Genomic DNA, 27,256 nt, shown 5'->3' with positions numbered 1-27,256 from the left:
GTCAGTCTTGTCGCTGAATGTGCTGCTTTAATTTTTAAGTATTTAATCAGCATATTCAGGCCTTTTGTTGTTGCTATGCTAGTAATTCTACCCAAAGGCCTTCACAAAATATTCTGAAGGCTGTGACCCTTAAAATCAGTCTTTAAGAAAGCTCTTCATATTCCAAGTTTACCTATAAACACCAGCTAATTGGCATCGCTTGTTTCACAAACTATGACTGGCTAAAATGTGGTAATCTATCAAAGCAATTGTGTCAACAGCCACTAAACTTGAAGAGAAGAGCAGTACAAGGAAATACAATATATTGTTGACCGAAGGGTGAGACCACTCCAAAGGGGCCAAGCCTTTTGCAAGCGGGAAAAGGTTTTGTCCACCACTTTCAGCCAGTAGGTAAAATCTTGAGCCCAAGGCTGAACCAATCCAAATTTTGGGACAGGTCGGTAAGTTGGCTTGGGCCAAGCTTCTCTCTCGCTGACTTCTTTTTCTTCAAAATTATCCATCCATGATGGTTCTTCCTTGTCTCTGTTTACAAAGTCTTGTTTAACTTGCGTTTCAAAAACAAAAGACAGGCTCTAAGTGTTGCGTGGTGCGCTGCCCTTCACTGACCTCTATCCCCATGTTGCGCGCTCTTCATTGCCGGCTCCCAGGCGGACAAAGCTCGGCAGCAGCCAGTGCCGTCGGACCCAGAGAACCAGGAACTCGGCCTGGTCAGCCAGAATCACCGAAGTCCTCACAATAGGAAATTCCACTACCAAGAGTTTATAGAGACGGTTCTTTCACGAACGAAACATAACTAATTTAGACCAGAGCTGAAGGCCTAGGTATAAAACCAACATCCTACCACTGTTGAGGTGATGTATTTTTGCGCATTATTCAAATCAATTTTTATTCTTCCTAAATGTAGTGTTTTATTACCCCTAAGAGGTGCTAAATAATACACAATGTCCCTTTAAAATGTGCGTAAAACATTTTTAACTAGGATTGATGAAAACATTTAAGTGCAATACTGCTATTTAACAAAATCCACAGAGAATCCATACATTAAGCCAGTTGATATTTGAAAGCAAAACAGATGCCTGAGAGACATAAATTACTGTGCATCATTAAAAACTCTTTAGCAACGTCTTCCCTCCTACAGTGCTCAGAATGGTTATAAATGACTTGACCTCAGGCTGTGAAGGTCGCTAATATCGCTTTTCAAAATCAGCCATGACTGAAAGAAAAAGATCCCAGATACAAGCGGCTGAAATAAATTAACTCCGCAGGGTAGCTGGGCTCTCCCTTAGAGATATGGTGAGAAGCTCGGTCATCCGGAAGGGTCTCAATGTAGAGACACTGCTCCACCGCATTGAGAGCAGCCAGTCTTGGTGGCTCGGGCATCTGATAAAGATGCCTCCTGGACACCACCTTCCGGGGATGTTCCACCGGCAGGAGGCCCCAAAAACGACCCAGGACATGCTTGAGAGGGTATGTCTCTAAACTGGCCTGGGAATGCCTCAGGATCTTATTGTATTACAGTAATCCCTCGGTTATCGCGGTTAATGGGGACCAAAACCACCCGCGAAAAGTGAAAATCCACGGAGTAGCGAAGCCCCTTCAAAAATGCTCAAAAAAATAAAATATAATTATTATTATTTTTTTAATTATTTCGTTTTATTTATTTATTTTTGACTCGGTTAATGGGGACCAAAACCACCCGCGAAAAGTGAAAATCCGCGAAGTAGCGACGCCCCTTCAAAAATGCTTAAAACATTAAAAAAAATATATATATATATCTACAGTGGGACCTCGCTACTTCACGGTTCCACGTTCGCGGGTTCAGAGCTTCACAGGTACAAAGAATAATAATTAAAAAAAAAAAAAAAAAAAAAAAAATTAAGCATTTTTGAAGGGGCGTCGCTACTTCGCGGTTCCACGTTCGCGGTTCCACGTTCGCGGGTTCAGAGCTTCGCAGGTCTAAAAAAAAAAATAATAATAAAATAATTTAAAAAATAATTAAAAAAATAAAAAATGCCAAGCATTCTTGAAGGGGCGTCGCTACTCCGTGGCTCCACGTTCACGGGTTCAGAGCTTCGCAGGTCTAAAAAAGAAAATAATAAAACAAAATAATGAAAATTTTTTTTATTTTTTTTAAATATATATATATATTTTTTAAAGCATTTTTGAAGGGGCGTCGCTACTTCGTGGTTCCACGTCTGCGGGTTCAGAGCTTCGAAGGTCTAAAAAAGAAAATAATAAAACAAAATAATGAAAAAAAATATATATTTTTTTTAAATATATATATATATTTTTTAAAGCACGTCTGCGGGTTCAGAGCTTCGCAGGTCTAAAAAATAAAAATAATAAAATAAAATAATTAAAAAAAAAAAAAAAAAAATTCTTTCTTGTGCTTTGTAGCACCCGTTTTTTGTTGTACTACACAAAACAGTCTAGTTGTCAAATTTTACACAGTGAACCTTTCATGAGTTTGCAAATTTTAAAATTGTCAATACTTAAAATCATGAACTTGAAATACTGAAATTCGATGTATTGCCCAGCCCCACCCGCCAAAATAGGTGATTCCATTTACCTGGATCATCATCAAGCTAAGGGCAGCACGGCGGCGCAGTGGTTAGCGCTTGTGCGGCACAGTTTATGTCATGGGAACCTCCTGCGTGGGTTCAAATCCAGCTCCAGACTTCCTGTGCGGAGTTTGTATGTTCTCCCCGTGCTTCCGTGGGTTTCCTCCCACATTCCAAAAACGTGCATTTCAGGTGAATTGGCCGGTCCAAATTGTCCCTAGGTGTGAATGAGCGAGTGAGTTGTCTGTCCCCGTGTGCCGTGCGATTGGCTGGCAACCAGTTCAGTGTGTCCCCTGCCCACTGCCCGGAGATGGCTGGGATGGGCTCCAGCACCCCCGCGACCCTAATGAGGATAAGCGGTACGGAGATGAGAGAGATTGTCAAGCTAAACATTTGCATCACCTGAGTTGGAGAAGAGAAACTTCCAAACATTCATTACATGTGGCTTTCAAGGACTGGATTGACCACCCCCTGCCTTAAACACAATGAACCATTTTTCATATCAATTAACAAAAGATAAACTCAGTGATCACATCTATCACTTTTCAATTATGCCAACAGGCCCAAAAGAAATAATCGGAGTTGGGCACGTTTCTTTAAAAAAGTAATGAGTTATAGTTACTTTTTGGAAGAAGCAGTGTTCATTTTACCTGTGAAAAGTGATGGGTCCCGGGGACTCCCAAAATTCTATGGGTCCCAACAGAGATCTATGGGTCCCCAAAATTTAGTGTTATCGGGGTTGAAAATTTAAATCGGTGACAATAATATAAAACTATATATTTATTCAGTTTGAATCATCACAGTTTTTTGGTAATACAAATCAGTTATCACTCCAAGATTTTTCAGTTCACAACAATATTGTACATTATAGAAAATAATATTACTGAAATAATTATATTAATCTATATTTTCATTCAGTTTTAATCATCACAGTTAATTGGTAATACAAAGCAATTATCACTTCAGATTTTTCCGTTCACAATATTGTACATTATACAAAATAATATTGCTGAAATATTAATCTATGTATTCATGTAGTTTTAATCATCAGTTAATTGGTAATACAAAGCAGTTATCACTTCATATTTTTCAGTTCATATATTCTTCGTGGTTTGCTGTCCCGTCACAGTTGTAATGCCTTCTCAAGGTCCAATACATTATCATCCTCCTCAGAGCGTAACCAGGAAAATAATTTAGTCCATTTTGGCAGAAAAGTCCTTTTCTTGCTAGGAGTATTCTTTTGTTTATTTTCTTTCATCGAATCGCTTCAACACACGTGTTTTCCTTGCCTCCGCGATCTTCCGAATAATTTCTCCGCCGTTTTTTTCGTGCCGGAATTATTGCCGTTGTTATCACTTTCTGCATTATGTTTCGACTTATTATTGACACTGAAGAAATTAATTTTGTGTTGATTTTCACCTAATACTAACTGTTTTTTCGGCGGCATACTTAGCCTTCACCTTCCCTCGACAACATGCACCACAACAATGACGTCATCTCGAAGCAACGAGATCTCGTTTGCCGAGATCGGCCTGCAGACGAAAACTCGAACCGCGAGACCGAAACAACAATGGCGGATCTGCCTGGTGACAAGTTTGGAGTGCGGTAAATCTTTGTTTAAAAAAAAAGTAATCGGATAATTTTGTGTCAAATAAGTTGCGTCCCGGGGACGCACGTTGATTTGACACTATGCGTCCCCAGCAAAAATTATGTGTCTAGGACGCAGGGAGGTGGGCAAACGAGAACACTGAAGAAATAGTGAGTAACTGAGTTAGTAACCAATTTACTCTATAGTAAAAGTAACTAGTCACCAGTGAAAGTATCTGTTTCCGTTACCTTGAAAATAAGTGGTTTTATTACAAAATACTTTAAAAATTCCTGAGCACTATTCAAGTCAGTTGAATAAAGAAGAACATACAGGTAGTTGTGTTATAAAACCCAGTTGTCATATTTATTACACCTCACCAGCAACAGATTTATCCTACACTTGAAGTGCAAAAAAATTACAGGAAACAAAATAATCAAATAACAATATAACGTGAGTTTTATCAATTAAATCTTACTCCAATGGTCCGTTGTAGAGATGGGAATTCCGGCTCTTTGTAGAGAACCAGCTTTTTCAGCTTGCCTCACTAAAAAGTCGACTCAAAAATGTCTCTCTAGGGTTTATGTTTTCTTCTTCGATCCATATATTACCATGTATTATGTATTATTATAGAATGACTTAAAAAGGGAAATAATAAAGCAAGATTAACACTTAAATGTTAACTCTGAAAAGAAAAAACAGGGCACATAATTAGAAAACATTTAGAAATCTACAAAGAAATAGATAGAATAGGAAACAATGTTAATCTTTTTAACTTAATGAATTTAAAGGTAGCATCACAGAATCCCTGAAATAACAAGAGAAAAATAGCGTTTCGAAGGGTACCGCCTCTTGTTTAGCGAGTAGCCGTCTCCCACTTGCAAGAGCCGGTACACAAAGCCGTTTCGTTCGCCAAGGACAGGAGTCGGTTGCGACTCAGCATCTTCTTTTGCCGGTTTAGTAAAAACCATATTGGTAATCACTGACTAGCTTTATAGTAATGGCTATTTTGAATGATGACATGATCTGAAAAGACAATTCGGAAGAGTCCGGAAAACCACGCCGCTGAACACAGCGTCAAGTGTGCGGGGACGAGCGTTATTCCCCACCACTGGAAATAATTAATCACTCAACATCTTAAGAAGATACTCATTCATGAATTTGTGGGATGAAATTATTCACTTGCCTCTTTAGACTTGCCCCCCAAAATGTCCATCCTACTCAAGCTTGGCAAGCTCATCAAACTCTTTCGGGTTGACAAATCAGCGCTTGTTAGTTAATTGTAAAATAAGTTGCAACAAGGGCAAAGAAAAAGTGCAAGGGAAATTATGGTTTAAATGTGCCTTATATACTCTTGTATTTTTATATACTCTTATACTTTTGTACTCTTATACCATTATTTTATAGTATACTCAATAAGTGTGTGGTTTTAAGATTCCACTTGGTGTTCAAAGGCAAGCGCCTTCAAGGTCAAAAGATGGCCTTGCCTCCCACATTCCTCTCTTCTTACAGAGACGCATTGTGTTTACAAAGTTTTGGTTTTGGTAGAGCTTGCCTCCCACATTCCGAGTCACCCTTATTGCTCATTTATTATACTCGCACGCCATCTAGCAACCAACATTGTACACTGCATTTAAATATGCGATTCCTGTCTAAACCAATCGGATTCATTTCCTGTGTTGACATAAACCGTTTAGATGTGTAGTTTCCTTCTTGTGTTTCCAATAAATAAGCCTTCTGAAAGAGGAGGAGCGTGTTCCTCCTTGAGCCGATCCAGGAAGCACGCACCTCAGATGGAAGGGTTGGGTAGGGTTACTTTAACTTGATTACTTTCAATTACTTTTGGATTACTCCAATACCAAATATGCTAATAAAAGACAAAAGAGACTAAATATGAATAAAATTACTAAATTTTGTGCAAGCTTGGGGAGTAACGGAACACATGGAATGGCAAAAATTATGTTGGCAAGCTGTTTGGATTTATTTTCATTCTGTTTCTGTCGCATTTTATGTTCGTTTTGCCGGAGATCAAAGCCAGGAGAGAAAGCTTACCACGTGTTATGAGACATAATTTTATTCATATTTAGTTTCTTTTGTCTTTTATTAGCATATTTGGTATTGGAGTAATCCAAAAGTAATTGAAGGTAATCAAGTTAAAGTAACCCTACCCAACCCTGGCTATCAATAATCTAAATTTCCGACTTAGAGTGTGTTATTTTCTTCTGTCTACTACAATCTCAAGACAAAAATCAGTCTGCTCGTATATGTAGTGTTTAAAACACCTTTTAATAATTCCAAGAACAAAATCATAAGTGGTTTTAAAAAACATATCTTTAAGACACAAAAGGGTTTAAAAAAATAAAACATAATTTACATAAAATAAACATGGAATGACCAGTAAGGGCTGTGATGCACAAATGAAATCAAATCAAATAGTGATGTAGTGCTGTCGCAGTTTAGACACAAGGAATTCGTGTGTTAGATTATGTCTTGTGATTATGCCAACAATCTGAAATGGAAGATCACAAAATCAACAACTCAACGTCAACCAAGTGAAAATACAGTTGGTCACATTGACTAATTACCTCTCCTACAGCGTTGACCACAGGTAAATGTCGTAGGCCCATTGTTCGGAACAGGTTAAATACCTGCGAGATGCGAGTGTTTGGTGACACCGTATAGGGGCATGGGTTCATGTATGGAGTGATGTCCTGTATATGGGGAAAAACATTTGATTAAATCCATAACATGATTAAATGTGGGCGGCATTTGCCAGAATGGACTATACCACAATCATCCGGGGACTGAGCTGGGTCAAGTCCAAGTCGTGGATATCAGGAAAACGCGGGTAATCTTCAGTCATCTCTGCGTATGTCAATCTGGGCTGTGTTGCACTCTGACGGGACGTGATATTTCATTGTAAAAAAAAATACTTGCAATTGGCTGTCTTGAGACGAATAAATTACAGCAGGATTTAAAGATGTGGTAAGATTGAGCTTTGACAACTGTTGTTGAGAGCACACAGCAAATACCGTAAATTCCGGACTATAAGCTGCTACTTTTTTCTCAAACGTTTAACCCTGCGACTTATTCAGTGATGCGGCCTATTTATGTAATTTATCTAACGGCCGCCAGCAGCGCTCGAGTACAAAAAGGTAAGATTTAGTCCGGTGGAATATATGCGTCGAAGAAGACTGCAACTTCTTGGCTTGTGCACAGATTAAATTAGCGTAAACATACCCTCATCATGCAAAATGCAAAAAGAAAGGCACATCAAAAAATCCACCATCACCAACGGGTTCCGAAAAGCTGGTCTGCTGCGTGACGGAGAGGAGAGCACAGAATCAGGTGTGGATTAGAGTTCAAGCGACAGTGACAGTGCGAGTCCGGCAGCGGGAGCGTAGGACGATGTCTATATGACAATGTTTCTTTCCGACACTAAGGAAGACGACTTTGATGGGTTCAGTTCTGAGGAAGATGAGGACGGTTTACCGTGATTTTTACAAGTACGGTATTTGTTTTTAACAGACCCATTTACTGTGTTGCGAGCGTGTTGCTAGCGTGTTGCTACCATTAACTGCCCTGTCACAGGCACCGTTTGGGATGAAAGTTATATCATTATTATTATTATTAAAGCTTTGAAAAAACTCTCAGTGTACCGTCTTTTTTTGTAAATATGTGTAACCATGTTTAATATGTATTTGCAACTGTATATATTTGTAATGTATTTATTTTAGAGACTTATTCTGATATGTTTTGCACGGGCGAATCAAAAAGAAGGGACGAAAACAACGGGGCCTGACGAGAAGTGGAGTAAAGGTGAGACGTGTTTGTGGACGCGGCGGACAATAGTGGATATATATTTTTCCCACCCTTACCTTTGGAAAGATACACTTTTTTCCTTGGATTACTTTCAACGCAGGTCTGCATCAAACCTTAAGTACCGGTATCATTTTCCATTCATTTTGCCGGCTGTGAATTTTGGACTGTGTACTTTAATGAAGGGCATTCAGTTTCAATCGCGGGACTTAAAGTCGGGTTTGGGTTAATTATGTGTTTGTGTTAGTGGGCGCATGCGGCTTATATACAGGTGCGGCTTGTGTAAGTACAAAATCGGTTTTCCTCTTAAAATGTGGTGGGTGCGGCTTATAATCAGGTGCGCTCCATAGTCCGGAATTTACGGTACATGGTCATGCACATAGCAGAAAACAGGAAAACCAGTTTTTGACACAGCCCAGAAAATTATTGGCTGCTCTCCGAACAGTCTGGAGGACATTGCTGGGTTGCGATACCGTAACAGAGTCGACAATATTATTAAAGACACCTCTCACTCCGACCTCCAGCTTTTTGACCTGTTGCCCTTCTGGTAAGCGCCTAAGGTCCTTCAAAAAAGGACTAAGAGGCTCATAACCACCCTAAACAAGTGCATACGATTGTGATATAAAAATATAAATATAGATCTTTCCAGTTGTATTGAAAAATGGATTTCCTGCTAAATGCAATTGCATTACTTTTCATTGCGCTACTGTTATGATGCACAGTTTTTCATTGCACTTATTACGAACATAAATTGCAATTACAACTTGGGCCAGACTCATAGCACTACCATGCAAATATTTTTTCTATCGAACTTCTTTTTTTTTTAGTCTATTTTACGTGTTTGCTGTGGAGTGTCATGTCTAACCTTGTTGCAAACAATGTTGTACAACGTTGTAGAGCAAATAAGCCCAGCACAAAAATGAATACCACATTCCTCTTTTTCGCATAGTATTTTTTTTTTTTTTTTTACAGTTGCTCAGTTCAAATAATTCAGAACTTTTGGAATGGGTGGAACGAATTCTCCCCCTTTTGGAGAGTTATCGGACGTACCAGGTCGCCATGTAGCATAATGACATTTGATAACAAAGTTTTGAATGTAATTAAAACATCCATGGCTATGTATTGATAAAATAATAATAAACCGTACGTAATTATGCCAATTGGAGGAACATTCTCAAGTACAAAACATTTCTCACTTCTTTGGCTTTCTAACAAGGTTGACAAATTCAAACACCGTCATCCGATACTGGTGGTATCAGATATCTGAGACCACGCCCAAAAAGGGATGATCTGGTCGAAAGTCACTGGTGCATATAAAATGAACTGGCTGTTTTCTCTTTTTTTTTCCTGCCCGACTAATCGCACAACACGGCCGATTAACGCAGCCCTGCAGGCCCGCTATGCAGCCTTTGGATCAGCACGTTGGCCATACGCTGCGAACATACGGAGCACGAGACCAAATCTCTTCACAAAGACAAATAACGTGACGGTCTTCATGTTTGCTGGTTCTAGGGAATGATGGGATTTTTTCTAAACAGAGTAATCTGTCCAAATCAACTGGCATTATAGCGGGAAACTTTCTTTTTGTGCTAGTAACTTCCACACTTTCTGTGGTCGAAAACACCCATTATCTCTGGCGCGCACCCCCCCCCCCCCTTTTTTTTTTTTAAATCAATAATTCTCCGTTGTTATCAATTGTGTGAGCTATTTCAATCGACCTGGTTCATTAATTCACTTTTTGGGGGGATTAGTAATTCATATCAGAACTTCTAGAACTCAAAGCGATAACATAAATTATTTATTTTTTTAATCATTGAAGGAATTGCTAGCATCCTTAAGAGAAAAAGGTTATGGTGGAGGACAAACAACACCTAGAGGCAAATTTATTAACTGATTGAAGTAAAGAATAATTCATTTCAATCCTAATGATTTTCCAAATTAAAGCTAGAAAAATCACTACAACGTTGTTATCAATGACAATAAAGATTATTCTATTCTATATCATTGATGCATAATTATTTTCATTTTTTTTCCTAGTATGTGAGTTCATGTCACTGACCGTCTGGTTTTCTGAATAGCAGACACCTCTCATGAGCAGATTAACCATCTGAGAGCGCAAGATAAGGCCGTGGAAGGTGAGTGGCCGAAAACGCTCCTCCAACGTCCACTCTTCGCTCGGGGACTGGTTTGGGCATAAGTTGGGATAGGGCACGTGCCTGAACATAGAATAACTTTTGTTATAGATCTGAAAAAAATTAAAATAAATAAAGTGACCCCTCTAGATATGAGTCTCTCAAGATACGAGATATTCGAGATAGGGGATGTCTTTGGAGCAAAAATCTTGCCCAATATACAAGAGAGAATAAAAGTTTCGAGAATTTCCAGACACTACCACTAGAGACCACTCACTACCAGCATAAGCTCCTCCCAACTAACACGTGTGTTTCCCACCATTTAGTCCCGATCCCACTGATTTCTCTCTTTACACTCCAGGCCACCGCAGGCAAAGTAGAAATCGTCCAGGGTAGCAAAGCGAGAAGTGAATGTGTTTTAGTGATCAGGAAAATGTGTTTTATAGTTATTTAAGCTTAACTTAAATGCTTTTGGGACACTGGGAACAGATTTGTTTGTTTTCATTTATTTTGTATTTGCTCAAAATGTGCTCAAGATACGAGAAGTTGCAGATACGAGCATGATTCGGGAATAAATGAATCTCATATGTAGAGGTATCACTACAAATAGTTTTAAAAATGTATTTTTTCCAACAATGATAAGGAAGCTTGCGTGTTATCCTACCTCCTCTCTAACATCTGCTGCAGAAGGTCTTCTCCCTCCTCCGCTGGCTCCAAGGCAGCACGCTGCTCATCACAAACATTCCTCAATTCGCTGGATGGATATGACTTCATGGACTGACAACGTCGTCTTTGCTCACTTGCACGAGACACAACGCTTGATTTCTATATCAAAGACGAGGGGGGGAAGCTTTTCAATGATCAGCTTGGCACTCTGATTTAAAGATAAACAATGATTGCAGATGGGTCAATATAGAATTAGAATAGAATTAGAATTTATATATTGCCTATATAAGCAGATTTGATGAGGACATGACCAGGTTTTATGATCACTTCGTATAGTATGTATAATATGTTTATATTTTATGTATAATATGTTTTATATAGTTTGTTTGCATTGTATAGTATGTACTGTCGCTCCCCTACTGCGTGTGGCACTGTGAGAGGTCACCGAGCATCCACCCCGAAGAAGAAAATTGCTGCCTCTTCCTAGTTTGTGTGTAGACATTCTATACTGCATCGCCAGCGCGCTAAGAACTTTGACATTTTTTTTGTTTAATATCTCGTGCATCCGTTTAATATGGTTGGTGTAAAGTGTAGCTGTTTCTTTTGAAATAAAAGTGGAATAAGTAAGCTTGATGCGGTTGAGAAAATGGTTGGATCACTTTTTTTCGGCCACTTTTTACCACGAAGGAGGAAATCGCCTAACTCTTGAAGCCCATCTTCCAAAAGTAAGTTAAACTTAACTTTATTTAGCTTTATAGAGCATATTATTTTATGAAATGTTAATTTTCGAGTACAAAACAATACAGGTTACTTATACAACCCTAAACATACTTATATAAACCTTAAACATACAAAATATAGCACTGAAGCAACTTACGGACAAATTCAAACTACGAACGATTGTCCGGAACCTACCTCGTTCGTAAGTAGGGAAGCGTCTGTATTTATTGTAAAGTGTGTTTGTATTGAATGGTCTTCTTGTATTTTATGTATGGTATGTTTTTATAGTATGTATTGTATCGAATCGTTTTGTATCACATCGTATGTATTCTATTGCATTGTATCGCATCATATGTATCGTACTGAATCGTATGGATACTTGGTGCTGGACTTGTGTTCCAGGAGTCTGGGCAATCAACATTATCTCTTTGAAAGTGTTTACATTTTGTGTTTTTTTTTAATGATGGTTTCCTTATTTTCGTCATCTTACAAGAAAAATTTTTTTACAATACTTGATTTAAAAGATAAACGTGAATTTTAAGTTGAATAAGTTTAATAATTTGAAGTTTAATGTATCTTATATCTTGAAAAAACATCAAACATCTAATTAAAAAAAAAAATCTAAGTTGAAAATACAACTGAAGTAAAAATTATGGAACTGTAAGAACGGGATCACACTTTACACCAAAAAAGACAACAGCAACCAGATGATGAAGGTTCTGTATCTAGGTCAGAAGGCTTCTACTGCTACTGGTAACCATAAAAACCAGTACTAACTCTTTTCATGTGGGGGAGCAAGCCCCTACCACCAAAAAACGGCCAGGAGAGGTGCCAAGTACAGCACAAAGCTGTACTTGCCAAGACACAACACAGGAAGTGTTGCCCTGAAGACCCTGGCAGTTAAGGGATCCCAAACCCCCTTGATAAACAGCTCAGAGTATATCAGCAACCACACCCAAAGGCATTGCAATACCATACACAGGTAGGTCATTATTACTATTTGCTGCAGCATTGTTCCTGGAAATCTGAATTGTGCATTTTCCCAAATAAAACTAAAAATACCTTGAAGTGGATGTTGTTGCTAACTAGGTTGTTGCCTTTCATGAAGTCTTGCTCATTGGGGCGATTTTCAGTGACCACAGGGAAGGCGTGGTAAATGGTGGTGCGTAGGATGCTGACAAGAGATTGTACTCTGGTGTGGGGGTACACGTAGGTGAGATTGGGCTCCATTATGTCGCTTGCAGTCAGCCTGAAATAGATGGGGAACAAAAAACATAAAATAATTCTTTTGCTACTCCGAAAACTGCAGAGGACGGCACTATTTGTGTCGCGGAAGAGAAGTGTGTGTCTGGCACAGGGATGGGCAAACAGTGACCTACGTGCCACAGGCGGCCCATCAGCCTATATAATCTGTCCTGTCAGACAAAAGGCTAAAATATAATGATTATATGATGGTTGATAACAAAATGCTAATATATACATCCATTATGTGCACTGCTTATCCTCATAGGGGTCGCGGGGGTGCTGGAGCCCATCCCAGCTATCTTCGGGCAGTGGGCAAGGGACACCCTGAACTGGTTTCCAGCCAATCGCACGGCACACAGGGACAGACAATTCGCTCGCTCACTCACACCTAGGGACAATTTGGACCGGCCAATTCACCTGACATGCATGTTTTTGGAATGTGGGTGAAAGCGGAGTGCCCGGAGGAAACCCACACAAGCACAGGGAGAACATGCAAACTCCGCACAGGAGGTTTCGATCTCATGACCTCAGAACGCGCTAATCACTCAGACACTCTGCCGCTACCACTAATATAATATTATTATAAAATGGTGGTTATGTTGGTGCCAGTCTTGTCCCTACTGATACTTTGTGTGTCTCCTCCATAACCATTAAGCATAAATGTGTACTGTGCTCAAGTTCAATATTCAAATAGCCGGTTACATTTTTCTGTATTTGCTATTTCTTTCTTACAAAAAAAATCCGAGCATTAAGAATTTTTCAATTGATTCTATTAAACTTAGTACTTATATCATTTGGCTTTAATTCTGAAAGTTTTAAAAACCTATCTAAAATCTATTTATAAACGAATATAAGATCAAATATAAGACGTACACGTAGATGTCTGCATGAGTATTTATTCATTAATGAAAATGATAAAAATCGGATAGGTCTACATAATCTTTTTTTCTCATGTATTGCCGAGGCATTGGATTGGAGTCTATCGGCGAAATGTTTTAACTCAATGTGGCTAACGGCTAAACGTTTGCCCATCCTTGGCCTTGCAGGTAAGTATAGTAGATGGATGTAAAACGGTGAAAATTCATTTTATATTCCAAACACTGTCATTTTGTTTTAGTAAAATGTGATCTGGGCTGTTTGAGTTAGATTCTGTAACCAAATATTAGTCTCGAGCCTTTGATAAATTGTCAAACTGTATGAATTAACTACCCAAATAATTTACCTAGAGAATAAAAAAACGGAGTCGCAAATACACAATGATGGTTCGTCTCACTTGTCCAATTCAGCCTCAGTCTCCCACTCCAGAAGTGGCACTCCTCTTAGCTGAATGTGAATGTCATAAATGCCTTTGTTGAACAAATCCCCGGTCCATTTTGCCACCTGGTTAGAATGAAAAGATGTGGAGAGAAATGACTTTAACTTTGTGCACTGCAAAAGACTAGACTCAATATTTGGTGAATGATTAAAGGGACAGTGTGTAATATTTAATGCAGCCTAGTGGTACAAAAACCCTTTCATTCATAGCAATGTTAATTTCCATTTAAAAAAAAAAGGTTGAAATATTTCTATTTATTTTACATAGTGGGATTCCTCCCTAAGGTCGCCGCCTTGTTTGTCTGGTAACTTGCATCAAGCTGTGGCATTAGACCATTCAGTGCCTTCTAGTGGTCAAATACTACAAACTGAGGCTTTAAAATTAAAGGCATACCATTAGGGTGATCATTATAGGGAGTCCATATGTGATTTCGTTAGTGGATTCAATGAGGATGACGGTGAGGCTGATGGTCATTCTGACAACTCCTCCGAGGAATGCTGCAGCTCCAATGAGAGCAAAGGTCCCGGCATAGATGTCTAATCCCAGTTTTCTGCCACAGAGAGAACAAATGTTTAAGATGAGCATCGTTGAGGTAGGAGGGCTTGCAGAAGAAAATGTGTATAGGCAGGTTTCTAAAACAAGGCATGTAATTGTGTTGTAAAAACCAAAACTTTGCACATACACTTTTAGGATGTTGGCAACCATACGTCCAAAGGCGGCCCCACATAGCAGTGAAGGGACAAAGAGGCCACTGGGTACAGACACTCCGTAAGTCCAACAGGCCAACAGGAAGTACAGCAGGAAGAACACCAACAAAGTCACAGGACTGAAGGTACCTTAGTGGTCAAAGAATATGACATTAGTTCATCCATCCATTGTCTGCACCACGGGGGTGCTGGAGCCTATACCAGCTATCTTCGGGCAGTGGGCAGGGGACAACCTGAACTGGTTGCTACTGGTAACCTCCCTATCTGTTATCAAACAGGTGCACAGAACTCCTTTCGGCTAACCCATACAACCCAAGAACAAGGGCGTAAGTTTCCCAAGCCAAAGGAACTTTGTCTCTACAATTTGGAGGACGCTGGTAAATTTTTCATGACTCCTATCTATTTTCAAACAATAAACTGCTGTGATGCATCATTTATTATACTCGCACGCCATCTAGGAACCAACATTATACACTGCATTTAAATATGTGATTCCTGTCTAAAGCAATCAGAATGCGCTAACGTGCAAGTGTTTCATTCGATACTCCAATCAGAAATCTATGAAACGGTATAATAAAGAGGCTAACGCTTCAGTCTATGGGATTGTTTCATAGCAATCCAAGAACGCAATTTTGCTTTGTTTCAATGTGCTTGCTTTTCTTAAACAAAGGAGGGCTTATGTAACTCAAAAGTCTCTTATTTCATCTGGACACCATTTGAACCTGACAGATATGTTGATAATATTTAGAACTGAAGGTCCAATGACCCCAAAAAGACCTTAAATCGGCCGCCAGTGTAAGATTATCAAGTGACAGATCATTAAATCCGGAAAAAATCCCTGCCACCATGTCGCGCATCTATAATTTTCAGACCTTTGACATGTGACATATTTACATGGTCTATAGAAATCTATTCCCCTATGCGTTGAATATTCTTATTAAAGAGGACCATAAAGTCATGAATGGGTAGAACTACCTGGAATAATCTGTTGCCGCGTTAGCGATGCTACAGTGTCGAAGAGGATTTTGGGGTTATTCTTTTGTGTGTTCCACAGGGTTCAGTACTTGGCCCACTATTTATTAGCATTTACATCTGCAATTACCTTCGAAAAATGGGCTGATTTTGCAGAGGCGAGGCCTGCTTTATACTTTAACAAGCGGTCACAAAATTTGTGACGGAAAACTTTAAGCTAGGTAGCGCACCATTTTCGTTGCTCGCTTTATTGAAATAAAAATGACTGCAGTGCTGTTTGCAAGTTAAATGCACTCTCTCATCTCACCGTCCTGGTGGAAAAGCTGGTGGATGGCCGCCTCCTGCGGGTTGAAGAACAATGTTGCCATATCGTTATATGTTTTGTTAGCGCAGAAGTACTGGCGCAGGGTCGAGTTGATATCCTCACCGACATACAGCTAAAAAAACCTTGGTGTCAATATAAGGAAAATCAAAACTATGTCATGGAGAAATAACACACACTTACTGTTGCGTTGTGGCCTGTAGGAGAGTACATGTCTCTGCATTCACCCAACAATACAGAGGCGGCAAATACCACCACTGTCGTCACCATGGAGACAAGAAGGCTCTCCAAAACCCTAAGGTGACAAAAGCATACGTTTAAAACCTCTTTTTGTTGTGTGTGGAGCTGTTTTACCTGAAAAATTTAGCTTTGGGGTGGATGTGTCTCATGCGATACTTGGTGAGGTTCTTGTTCATGCAGTTGAAGAGCGCCCCCAGGAGGCCGCCCACGAGGCCCATCAAAACAAAGAAGGCCAGGTCCACTGCGGTCCACAAGTGGCAGTTTTGGTCTCCATCTGCACACTAACAAGGATGTTGCACTCGTTTAAATCGTTTGGAAAGAAGTGTGCTGGTGTTCGTTTTAAATGGTTTAAAACCAGGGATGCCAAACATACGGACCACTGGGCGGATCAGGCCCACCAACAGATTTAATCTGGCCAGCGAAACAATACAGAGAGAAGCACAAGAGAAAGATGAGCCATATCACGCCAATGCAGTTTGATATATGTCTGATAAATGCCAGGCGCCACTCTTAGGCCACCTACTATAGCTGTATTCGATGACTACCATTTATCAATATTCGAATAAAACACCCATTCCAATGGTATTTTACTTAAAATAGAAGTCAAGGACATGCTGTTTAAAGCGATACAATTGCACTTAAGTGTGGTGCGTGTATGTCTTTCTTAAATAGCATCAATTGCTAAGAAACTATGCTTTTTATCCACAGTGATTGGGAATTTTTAGTAATCACATGTATTAAGAGAAACAAAATTCATAAATAGCACCTAGGGATCTTTGCAGAGGATTAAATAAGATTTAGTTACTTTCTTAAAAAGATCAGCTGGGTTCCCAAATTAAGGTAAAGATATTAATTAACACACAAAGTCTTTCAAATCATTGCCACTTATATTAGTGTATGTGTGCCATTTTTGGCACTTACCAGTTTGCATTAGTTTCCCTGGGTTAATTGAACCGTAGTGAAAATAATTGTAATTGTTAAGTCATAATGGCAATTTAATTGTGAGCTTTCAAAAGGTCCCTGCTCTACGGCTAAGGCACACTTTTTATGCCCTCAATTAATTTGTTTATTCATATTTTTTATGCTGCCCCTCAACGAAATGAGTTTGACACCCCTGGTTTAAACCTTATGACATATTTTGTCGTAACTGGGATAGAACTGGACGATTAGTGATTTACATCCTTACTTTAAACTCTCCAAAGTTGAGCAGGCCTGGCAGCTGGAAGGAGCCCCACTTGTTGAAGTTTATCCCCGAACGGAAAAAGTTGAGGGTGAAGGTAGCAGACATTGAGCAGAAGAGCTGCAATGACAAGTATCAAACATATCTATTATTGTCGGTTATGAGATTTATTTTGAACAGCGCTAGTAAAGAGCACATGCACTTCAAACAATCAGGCCAGTTCAAAGCCTGGGAAGGTAGGGTGCATCAGATACTCCCTGTCGCGCCACTCAAGTCATGTGGGAGTGTGACTTCTGACGGGACAAGCTAAAAGACGCAAAAACAAACACTGCCACAAAGTTAAACTAAGTACACTGTAAAAATACTAGGGGTCAATAATTACTCAAATTGGTTCAAGAGTGGGACGATCCACTACTTGGATCCATTTTTCGTCAACTTCATGGGTTATTAAGAACAAAAAAATTTAGATAGTGCTTGTTTTGAACCAAAGCCACAATTTGTGTGGAGTTTTGGGGAAAAAATAATTTGGTGTTTTAGATTAAGTTAAATAATTTTGTTTCAGCCACACACCGGTAAGTTTTACTCAAATGCAACCATACAGATGCTTTAAAAACTCAAATTTAGATGAAAGTTTCCCGCTTTAACTGCGGTCACAGCCATGAAGGTGTGTTTTATAGAATAGACCACTTTCATTTTTAAAAGAATACAGACGCCTTCGCTTCCTGTAGGAAAGAGAACTTCAGGTAAAAAACTATATTTCAACTTTCAATATGTAATTTGAGCTTAATTAGAATTAAAATGAAAAGAAAATAACGTTGGAAAGAGTTTTCTACACACAGAACTAGGAAGTAGTAGGGAGAAGTAGCCAATCAAGTACCAGTGTCGCGAGGTCCCACCACTTTTGCCTGTCACTTGTTCTGAGCTAATGTGATTAGGTTTAAAACATGTCAACACTGCACTTTGTTGCATTAGATTTACGCCAAAGAGATTCCGTGCATAGTTTCCCATTGTCATCAATTGAATACACAAAAGCCCCTCAGTTTTTTCACGAAACCTAACGAACGTTAAAATCTGGGCTTAAAACACACTAGTATTCTATAGCTTATGAATGACCTATGTTTCATGTTGACAATGTCTGTCTATTGGTTGATAATGCTACATCCATTGCAACCTGGTCATCCTTTTTATTTTATATTATACTTCAATCTTTTTACATTCTATTTTTAATTGTATTGTTCAATATTGCAACATCCATTGCTGCCTGGTCATCCTGAAAGGGGGATTACCCCATGTACGGTCCCTTCAAGGTTTCTTCATTTTCCTCATGCTGAGGTTTTTGAGTTATTCCTTGCCCTCATGTAGACTTTAGATCAGGGGATGCTGTAATAATAGTCTTTAGTTGGCAATAGTCTATGATTTATGCAAAGCTTTGAGACTACTTGTGATTATGAGCTATACAAATAAACATGACTTGACTTTTTTATTTATTTACACAGGTAGGTTGGGGTTGTTTTGACAAAATTACCCAATTGTTCGGTGTTTTTTTAACAATACAGCCCAGCCTTCGAAAAAAACAAAAAAACCCAAATTGGGCGATATTTGATCCACAGTATTTATGAGGTGCTGGAGTCTCATCACATCATGTTTTCCACAGCTAAATCGTACAGTACACAAGAACACCATATACAGTACTTTAGTCTATGTATACCAAAGGTACTTTTTAATCCTGCAAGCTACTTACAGAATGACAGAATCAAAATGAACCCACCGTAAAAATGCAAAACATTCTTCTGTTTTCAATAGTATGTTTTTTTTCTTGCATTCTTAAATTACACCAAAAATGAACTAAAAAGAATGAATATGCAAGGGCAGTCTATCCATTGAAAAAAAACAAAAAAACTTCCTAATTCATACCATTGAATAAAGATAACGCAGTACAGACGCTCCCCTACTTACGACCCTTCGACTTACGTGAAACGGTAGATACGAACATTTTTTTTCAGGATGTCGAAAAGTATCCGGACATTGCTGTAAGTTAGATTTTTTTATTGTGTGATCCTTTTTCCGAGTACAGGACTGTAAGTGCTTCTTTCCGCCGCTACCGGGGTGTGGCGCTGTGAGAGGTCACCCTGCATCCACCCCGAAGAAGAAATCCGCTTCCTTTTCCTAGTTCGTGTGTAAACATTCTATACTGTATCTCCAGCGTGCTAAGAACTTTGACATTTCTATTGTTTAATATCTCGTGCATCTATTCAATATGGTTGGTGTTAAGTGTAAAGAGGAGACGAGACGTTTCTTTTGAAATGAAAGTGGAATACGAAAGCCTGATGCGGTTGAAGAAATGGCCGGAACGCTTCTTTTCGGCCACTTTTTACCACAAAGGAAATGCATCTTCTAAAAGTAAGTTAAACTCAACTTTATTTATCTTTACAGAGCATATTATCTTGTAAAACATATTTTTTAGTACAAAACAATACAGGTTACTTATAAAAGCCTTAAACATACTTATATAAACCTTAAGTATACAAAATGTAGTACTGAAGCAACTTACGAACGTTTGCAAGTAGGGCAGCGTCTGTACACACTTAAACACGTTTAAACGGAAAAACAAAAAACATTCACATTCTAAAACCATTGACAATTTCAAGTCAGAAGTTTTTTTTCATTGACAATGATTTTGTGACATTATTGAAATTGATGAAACTCCATCAAATCTTCCACATACTGTTGACTAATCCTGAGAGATTGAGATTGTAAAGAACATTAGGTAAGGATTTCAAGGTTCACTGAGGAGTTTAAATGGAAATGTTAAATTACTTTTGACATAATGAATGTAAAGGCCTACGTTTGATCTTGGCATTGGCATTTTTCAAGTGCTCACATATGGTGGGGAAAAAACGATTATTGCTCGATATTCGTGGGCACACATCCCCTATGTCCATGCCAAAACTACGCCCTTGTGTGCATGCTTTACCAATGCCCTTATGACTATAAAGAGCTCTACATTTTTAACATTGTCCATATCTTTTACCATACATATTTCACTAGTTCAGACCCTTTTGGGTAGAAAGAAATTACCACAACTCACATGGGCGAGATTAGGATGGAGCTTTGGCATGCACACACTTGACTCAGTGGCTGCTTTTATATATTTGGCCACTGGCGGACATAGCAAGTAAAAATGTGTCAACTCCCGTACCTAAAGTTTTGCACGCTTCTGTGTACAGCATAAACAAATTTTTATTTTAATAAACACCGATAGTATATTTCAAAATATACACTACTAAGAAGTTCTTATGTCTAACTGGTGGGACCTACCACTTTCCAAGTTAGGGCCTGGTTCCAAAATGACGATCCCTCCTCCAGGCTGAAAAGGGTTCCCCCAATGGGAGCTCCGAAAGCAGCAGCAACTCCTGCAGCGGCTCCAGCAGAAACAAAGTCCCGCTTGTCCCTGTACGGCAAAGCAAAAGGTGGGCATCAGCTGCTACTCACATCAGAAGATCCATCTTTAAGTTTTATGGAAATTGTTAACCTGTCACTCCGGAAGAAGGGGAAATTTAATTTGATTCTCTTAAAGGTGATGCTCTGAAACTGAAAAGCACAACACAACTGATAAAGGCACAGAAGCAATCTTTACAAACCTTAGTAGAAGCACATTGCAAGAAAATGGAAATCAATTACAAGAGCTGTGTTGTAAGTTTGTAGACCACTGGCTCTTACTTTTTCAATTAGTTCAGATTGTTGTAAACAACTTAATACTAAATATTGCACATCTAACTTTTGAAACTGTAGTGTGCTTCAATAAGGTAGAGAAATCTCCCAGACTATGTTTGTGTTTGTGGTAAGACATCTGCACTGGCTGTACCTGAGGAAGGCCAGCCCCCACGATGGCTCCACTGTGTATCATTGGACCCTCTTTACCCACAAAAAGACCTGAAAAATGAAAAAAAAAATGAAAAATTTGTATCAAATTGAGGGTGAAAATCTCAACATAATACTGGAAGTGTGTTTAGTATGTGTAATAATGTACATTATGAAGAGAATAAGATGAAAATAATCTAAAAACAATCTAACTCTGAGGCACATCGTAAATCTGGTGTTATATTTTAATTATGGCATATAGTGAGTTTCCAAATCAATTTCAGATGTAGTTGGATGGTGGACATTTACTATCAGTCCTCAGTCACTTTTACAAAAAAACAGGGATTGCATTTATTCATCTTCTGAACTGCTAATTCTGTTCATTTCCCCAGACGATAAAAGCTGAAGGAATTTGTGGAAGGCAAGAAATGCTTGTGTGATGTGTGACATGTGACCGCCATTTCTAATTGGTCAGCGAGACAAAAGTCTTATCAAGAGAGTTGACCTCAATCAACTCAACTTTGCAATGGAATCTCCAAAGAGCCCAAAAGCCTTATTACTGGTAGAAATTTTACATCCCATGTGTCATTTGAATGTTTATTTTAATTAAGCAGTTTATGAAGATTTTGGAATAGACCGGCTAAAACCAAGTATTTCAAGTCAAAGCCATGACCCGACTTAAACGTATATTTCATCAGTGGAGAACGTTGTTATTACTAGTTCTTATAACTCGTCTGCATTCATTGTAAAATAAATATACTGTATGCTCAAGTCAAACTTAAATGTTTGGATTTCAACCAAAAACTTTGCATTTATCCCTCATTTAAATCTTCTTATTCCATCTCTTGTTTATTCACTTGGAAAGCGACTATGCAAATTTGAATGGAAATACTTTCTAAATCAGGGGTATCAAATATACAGCAAGAGGGTCGGATGAGGCCCGCCAACAGATTTAATCCAGCCAGTGATACAATGCTGAGAGAAGCACCATAGAGTGAGCAACATCATGTCAAACAATGACCTGCAGTTTTACATATGTCCACTGGGTGTTGGCAAAACCAGGTGATAATCCCAAGAAAACCACCACTGCAGCTGTATTTGCTGCCTGTCATTTTTTTAACCAAAGAACATTTGAGAAAACAACCATCCCAATGTTATTTTACTCAAAATAAAGGTCACAGACAAGCTAGTTAAGGCAATATGATTGTTGTCTACAACATTTGCGCCTAAACTATGCTTTTTAACCCCAGTGATTGGAAATTATCGGTTAGCTTGTGGGTTGAAAAAACAAAATTTAAAAAATAGCACCTGGGAGTCTTTGCAGTACTTAAAATTTTTTAGCTCCTTTTATATTTAATCTAACAGCAAAATTTCCAAATTCAGCTAGTCATTTACATTAAAATATAAATGAGAATAGTTTTGAATAATAATTTGCACTTAAAATTGTCTGCGTGCTATTTTTGTCCGTTTTCAGGTTGCATGAGATTCCCTGGTTTAAATCAACTGTAAGGGAAACGAATTCAATCGTTATTTTGCTTCTTTTTTTTTCAAATACACAATTGATAAACACTAGAGAAGTAAAAAAAATATTGAGGAAAAAAATGTAATAATAATTTCATCATTAAATCTTACACCTCTGAATCATAATTTAAATTGGAGTCTCCGAAAGATCCCCAGTCCTACAGCTAAGGCACACTTTTTATGCCATTACTTTACTAGTCCATCCCCTGAGAGACTGTTTTTTTAACGATGTGGCTCCTGAGCTAAAATGAGTTTGACACCCCTCTTCTAAACGAATGACGGGGTTCAACATAGAAAAGGAAATTGGAATGCAGCATTTGGTGAACTTTTCAAATACAGTACCACGTCATAGTTTACCTCCGGCCACACTAAAAACCACTCCAACTGCTTTGCAGAAAAACGTTTGAAGTCGGACAATCCCAGGAATCTTCACTCCGTTCAAATAACTTTTGATTTCCGGGATCCCTGAGCCTGCAGCTAGGGGCTGAGTAAACAAACAAAAATAATGTTTTGCCTTTTAAGTTGAAATCTCAATTGTTAAACTATGACATTTACAGGGTTGGGTAGGGTTACTTTAACTGGATTACTTTCAATTATTTTTGGATTACTCCAATACCAAATATGCTAATAAAAGACAAAAGAAACCAAATATGAATAAAATTACTAAATTTTGTGCAGGCTTGGGGAGTAACGGAATACATGGAACGGCAAAAATGATGTTGGCAAGCTGTTTTGATTTATTTTCATTTTGTTTCTGTCGCATTTTATGTTAGTTTTGCCGGAGATCAAAGAGATCAAAGCCAGGAGAGAAAGCTTACCAAGTGTTGTGAGTCATAATTGTATTCATATTTAGTTTCTTTTGTCTTTTATTAGCATATTTGGTATTAGAGTAATCCAAAAGTAATTGAAAGTAATCAAGTTAAAGTAACCCTACCCAACCCTGGACATTTATATAGGTGGTTTATCATCTAGTGCATCGAGCCTCGTTTTCTGTCCTTCTTATTCCTCAACGTCAACTAAACCTACATCAAAAACAAACGCATGAAAGGTCAAAGTATGCATCCTCACCTCAATGAGGACAAGCACACTGGCAATGATGATGAAGGTCATGTTGAACGCCAGGAGCTCAAGTAGAGACAACGGGAGGCACCCTTTTTCACTGCACGCTTCTATAGCTGAGGGTATCAAGATAAGGTGGAAAAATCTTCATGCAGGGAGCTGCAGGCAGTATTTTCCTGGATGGGTGAACGAACATTTTTGATGCTCTATGTATCATAACAACTACAGCATGCCAATGTTGTAAGTTACAGACTGATTACCCAAAGAAATACACAAATATCAAAAGAAGTAAAATGGAGTCCTTCATAAAAAATAAAAAAATAATCTAAGTCGCTTGAGAATTTCTGGCTTTCGAAAGGATACAATAACCAACCAAAGAGAACTTGAGTTTGGTGAAGAAGCGTACAAAGTAATCCACAAACAAGCCAAGCTAAAAGAAAAGAGAGGAAGGAAACATTCTAAATGAATCAGACAAAATTCCAAAGGAAAAAAAAGAGGAGGGAAAGCTTTACTAGTCCGACAGACGCTCCAATTGCAAACACCATCACCCATCGCAGTGCTTCATACTTTTTAGCTTTCTGCGGGTAAAGACGAAAAATTAAGAAAAACAGGTCATTTTTTCTTAGTTGTAGGAAACAAATATAGAGCACCACATTTCTTGCATTGTGACTGTGAACATGAGGAAAGACTTAACCCCACAGAGTTACTCACCATGTTGTCCATCCCCTCCAAAATCTCCACGTAGGGTTCGTTGACACATCGGTCATAATCCAGGCTCTATTCAACAACAAAATGTTTACTCTTCAACAGTAATTCTGTATAGACACAGTGACAAACTTGTAGTTTTTAGATCCTACCTCATAGTCCTTCCTTGGTAGAATCTCATCTTCTTCATTGCGGATTTCTCCGAGTATTGTCTGCAAAAACAACAACAAATGCAACACAACTACTTTAACATGGTTGCAACATTTGCATCGGTGATAATGGGAGTTCCTTTTCAAATAGTTACGCTTCTTTAACTAATTACATTTGATTTTTTTAATATATATTTTAATGACAACGTTCACACAAACGCGTGCATGTGGCTGCATGTATTTTCAGCATCCAGGCAATGATGCTACACAATAGGCATGTTCTTTAAAACTGTCATGAGGACGGTTTTAGTAAAAAAAAAAGAGATAAAAATAGATATTTTGGAAAAATGACACTCCACTAAACTGGCTATGATTGTTTGTGTAATTACTCATAGATAAGTTAAAACTGAAATGCAAACTGCACAAAACTGGGGATGCCAATAGCTGAAAAGAAATAGACGTCACAAAGCAATGCAATAACTCTAGTACACAAATAAAATTTGACAAAATGCAACATACGCCTGCCCTGCTAATATACAGCAAAATCATACCAATTCCTCCGGCGTACGCGAATCCTCTTCGTTACAATGTCTGCAGCCGAAACAGTTCCCACAACACGCCATCTTCCTTGTTGTGTCATGCTGCATTCAGGGTTATGGGGAAATCTGTCAACAATTTCGAAGACGAGTGTTTCCCTGGGCTTGTCGCTCAGTATGTGTATGCCAATAAATTAATTTCAGGGCCATTATGATAGATCAAAATAAATATGTTTTGGTTCAGTATCAACACTTTTTAAAATGTTAAACAGAACAACAAAATGTTTTAGTGGTTATCTTTTCCGTGACTCAGGCTACAGCCTTCCTGTATCATGGGATATAAATTAACTACATAAATCCAAATGATATCCCGAATGTTACATTCGTCGTTCTGGCAGGGGTTGCCATAGACTTTTTATTTTAAAAGGCTCTTTTCATTAGTAGAATGTTTGTTTTAAGGACTTGTTTTAATTAAATGCTCGTTTTAAGAGAGTTTATTATTGATTAAATATAAATTTTATCAATAAATTGTGGCACTTATGGGCTTCCATACTAATTTGGAAAAGGAGGTTCGAAACTAAAACGCGTGTTCGTTTTAAGGAAGTTTTTTTAAAGATATTCACTTCATAAATTGAATTATGGCACTTATGGGCTTCCATAGCAGTTTCAAGCGATTGTTAAAAAATGAAAAATAAATAAAAAATAAGGAAGGTCCAATTTTCAGAGCTGAAAGTTTGTAACTCTTTTAAATTCATAAATAGATATTTAAACGGCTGACATATTGTTAATACAAGAATTGTTTGGAAAAAAATATTGGCTCCTAAAAAGTGTTTTATACACTGTGCACTTATACCTTTTTAGTACATTTTTTAAAGGGACAGTGTGTAGTATTTGGTGCCTCCGAGTGGTAAAAGTACAACGACTTACTTTTAGTAAAAAAGAAACCCATTGATTTGAATACTATCATACCAGTGTTACTTTACATTAAAAAAAATTCACAAGTCGAGTAATTTGTTTTTCATTGAAGCAGTGGAATCCCTACCTGTGGCACTGGATTTCATTCGCAATAGACAACAGTGCCATCTAGTGGTCAATTATAACAATAATAAAATAATATCGATCCTTTTATGGTTTTTGTTAAAAAAATACAGTACACAAAATAAATTATTTTTATGTGATTGGTACGCAACTATTATATAAAAAAAACAAAAGATAAGCAATGTGATACTTAAAATTTAAGAACAAAATAGTTTTCCCCAGTGATTAAGGATCTGGTATCAGTATGCTCATACGCTGCTTCCCATCAATATAAATTGTCAAAGTGATCTTTTTTTCCTTCCAATTTTCCGTGGTCTGCCCCAATGAGGGGTCAAATATTTTGTGGCAAATTAAAGACAACTGATTGGATTTTCAAAATCTCTGTGTATATATTTTTCTTTTCCACTTTTTATGAGGTAAGACAAATCACACGAATAGTTTGTACTTGAGAACAAATGCATAATTACAATGAAATGCTATTCTATTCTATCCTATTCTATTCTACCTGTGTATGTATATATCTATTTTTTTAATCAGTTGCAAGTAAAACCCATGATTTTTTTATACTACAAATCGGTTGTACGGGGCAGCTCGGCAGCGCAGTGGTTAGCGCGTTCTGAGGTCATGAGATCAAACCTCCTGTGTGGAGTTTGCATGTTCTCCCCGGGCTTGCGTGGGTTTTCTCCCGGCACTCCGGTTTCCTCCCACAATCCGAAAACATGCATTTCAGGTTAATTGGCCGGTTCAAATTGTCCATAGGTGTGAATGAGTGAGCGAATTGTCTGTCCCTGCGACTGGCTGGCAACCAGTTCAGGGTGTCCTCTGCCCGCTGCCCGAATATAGCTGGGTTGGGCTCCAGCCCCTCCACGACCCTACTGAGGATAAGCAGTGCAGATAATCGATGGATGGATGAAATCGGTTGT

At 38.4% G+C, this 27,256-nt stretch overlaps 1 protein-coding gene across 3 annotated transcripts; it reads right to left on the bottom strand.

Moving 5' to 3' along the window:
- Nucleotides 1–6,411: 6,411 nt before the first annotated feature.
- clcn6 (Cl-/H+ antiporter 6) lies at nucleotides 6,412–26,985 on the bottom strand. 3 transcript variants are annotated; one of them, XM_088329870.1, is made up of 24 exons: nucleotides 26,970–26,985; nucleotides 25,311–25,400; nucleotides 24,763–24,822; nucleotides 24,617–24,682; nucleotides 24,418–24,483; nucleotides 24,269–24,335; nucleotides 23,915–24,021; nucleotides 23,204–23,330; nucleotides 21,330–21,397; nucleotides 20,997–21,055; nucleotides 20,783–20,915; nucleotides 17,471–17,584; nucleotides 16,399–16,565; nucleotides 16,228–16,339; nucleotides 16,030–16,159; nucleotides 14,726–14,879; nucleotides 14,437–14,593; nucleotides 14,002–14,108; nucleotides 12,546–12,732; nucleotides 10,762–10,922; nucleotides 10,025–10,181; nucleotides 6,935–7,042; nucleotides 6,732–6,857; nucleotides 6,412–6,655 (listed from the first exon to the last, which is right to left on the bottom strand). In XM_088329870.1, exons 2-24 carry the CDS (start codon nucleotides 25,380–25,382, stop codon nucleotides 6,575–6,577), a joined length of 2,586 nt encoding a protein of 861 aa, XP_088185996.1. In that variant the 5' UTR covers nucleotides 25,383–25,400; nucleotides 26,970–26,985; the 3' UTR covers nucleotides 6,412–6,574. The 3 variants fall into 3 exon arrangements, with proteins under 3 accessions (XP_088185996.1, XP_088185995.1, XP_088185997.1); XM_088329869.1 differs by lacking the exon at nucleotides 26,970–26,985 and having other exon boundaries at nucleotides 25,311–25,464; XM_088329871.1 differs by lacking the exons at nucleotides 24,269–24,335; nucleotides 24,418–24,483; nucleotides 24,763–24,822; nucleotides 25,311–25,400; nucleotides 26,970–26,985 and having other exon boundaries at nucleotides 23,915–24,081; nucleotides 24,617–24,658.
- Nucleotides 26,986–27,256: the final 271 nt, after the last annotated feature.

This window comes from Urocampus carinirostris, chromosome 3 (genome assembly GCF_059441175.1).
Source record: "Urocampus carinirostris isolate Australia breed hairy pipefish chromosome 3, RoL_Ucar_1.0, whole genome shotgun sequence".
NCBI lineage: Eukaryota > Metazoa > Chordata > Actinopteri > Syngnathiformes > Syngnathidae > Urocampus > Urocampus carinirostris.
Note: the sequence above shows the minus strand (reverse complement) of the source record. Positions and strands in the feature narration are given on the sequence as shown.

What these genes read in the sequence shown, in the direction of transcription:
- clcn6 (XM_088329869.1), bottom strand. Translation starts at nt 25,406, where the DNA reads ATGCAGCATGACACAACAAGGAAGATGGCGTGTTGTGGGAACTGTTTC. An exon ending in ACTGAGGCTGAATTGGACAA is followed by an intron (nt 12,733 to 14,001) that starts GTGAGACGAACC and finishes CATCTATTTCAG; the next exon opens with GCTGACTGCAAGCGACATAA. An exon ending in GCAACAACATCCACTTCAAG is followed by an intron (nt 10,923 to 12,545) that starts GTATTTTTAGTT and finishes TCTTTGATATAG; the next exon opens with AAATCAAGCGTTGTGTCTCG.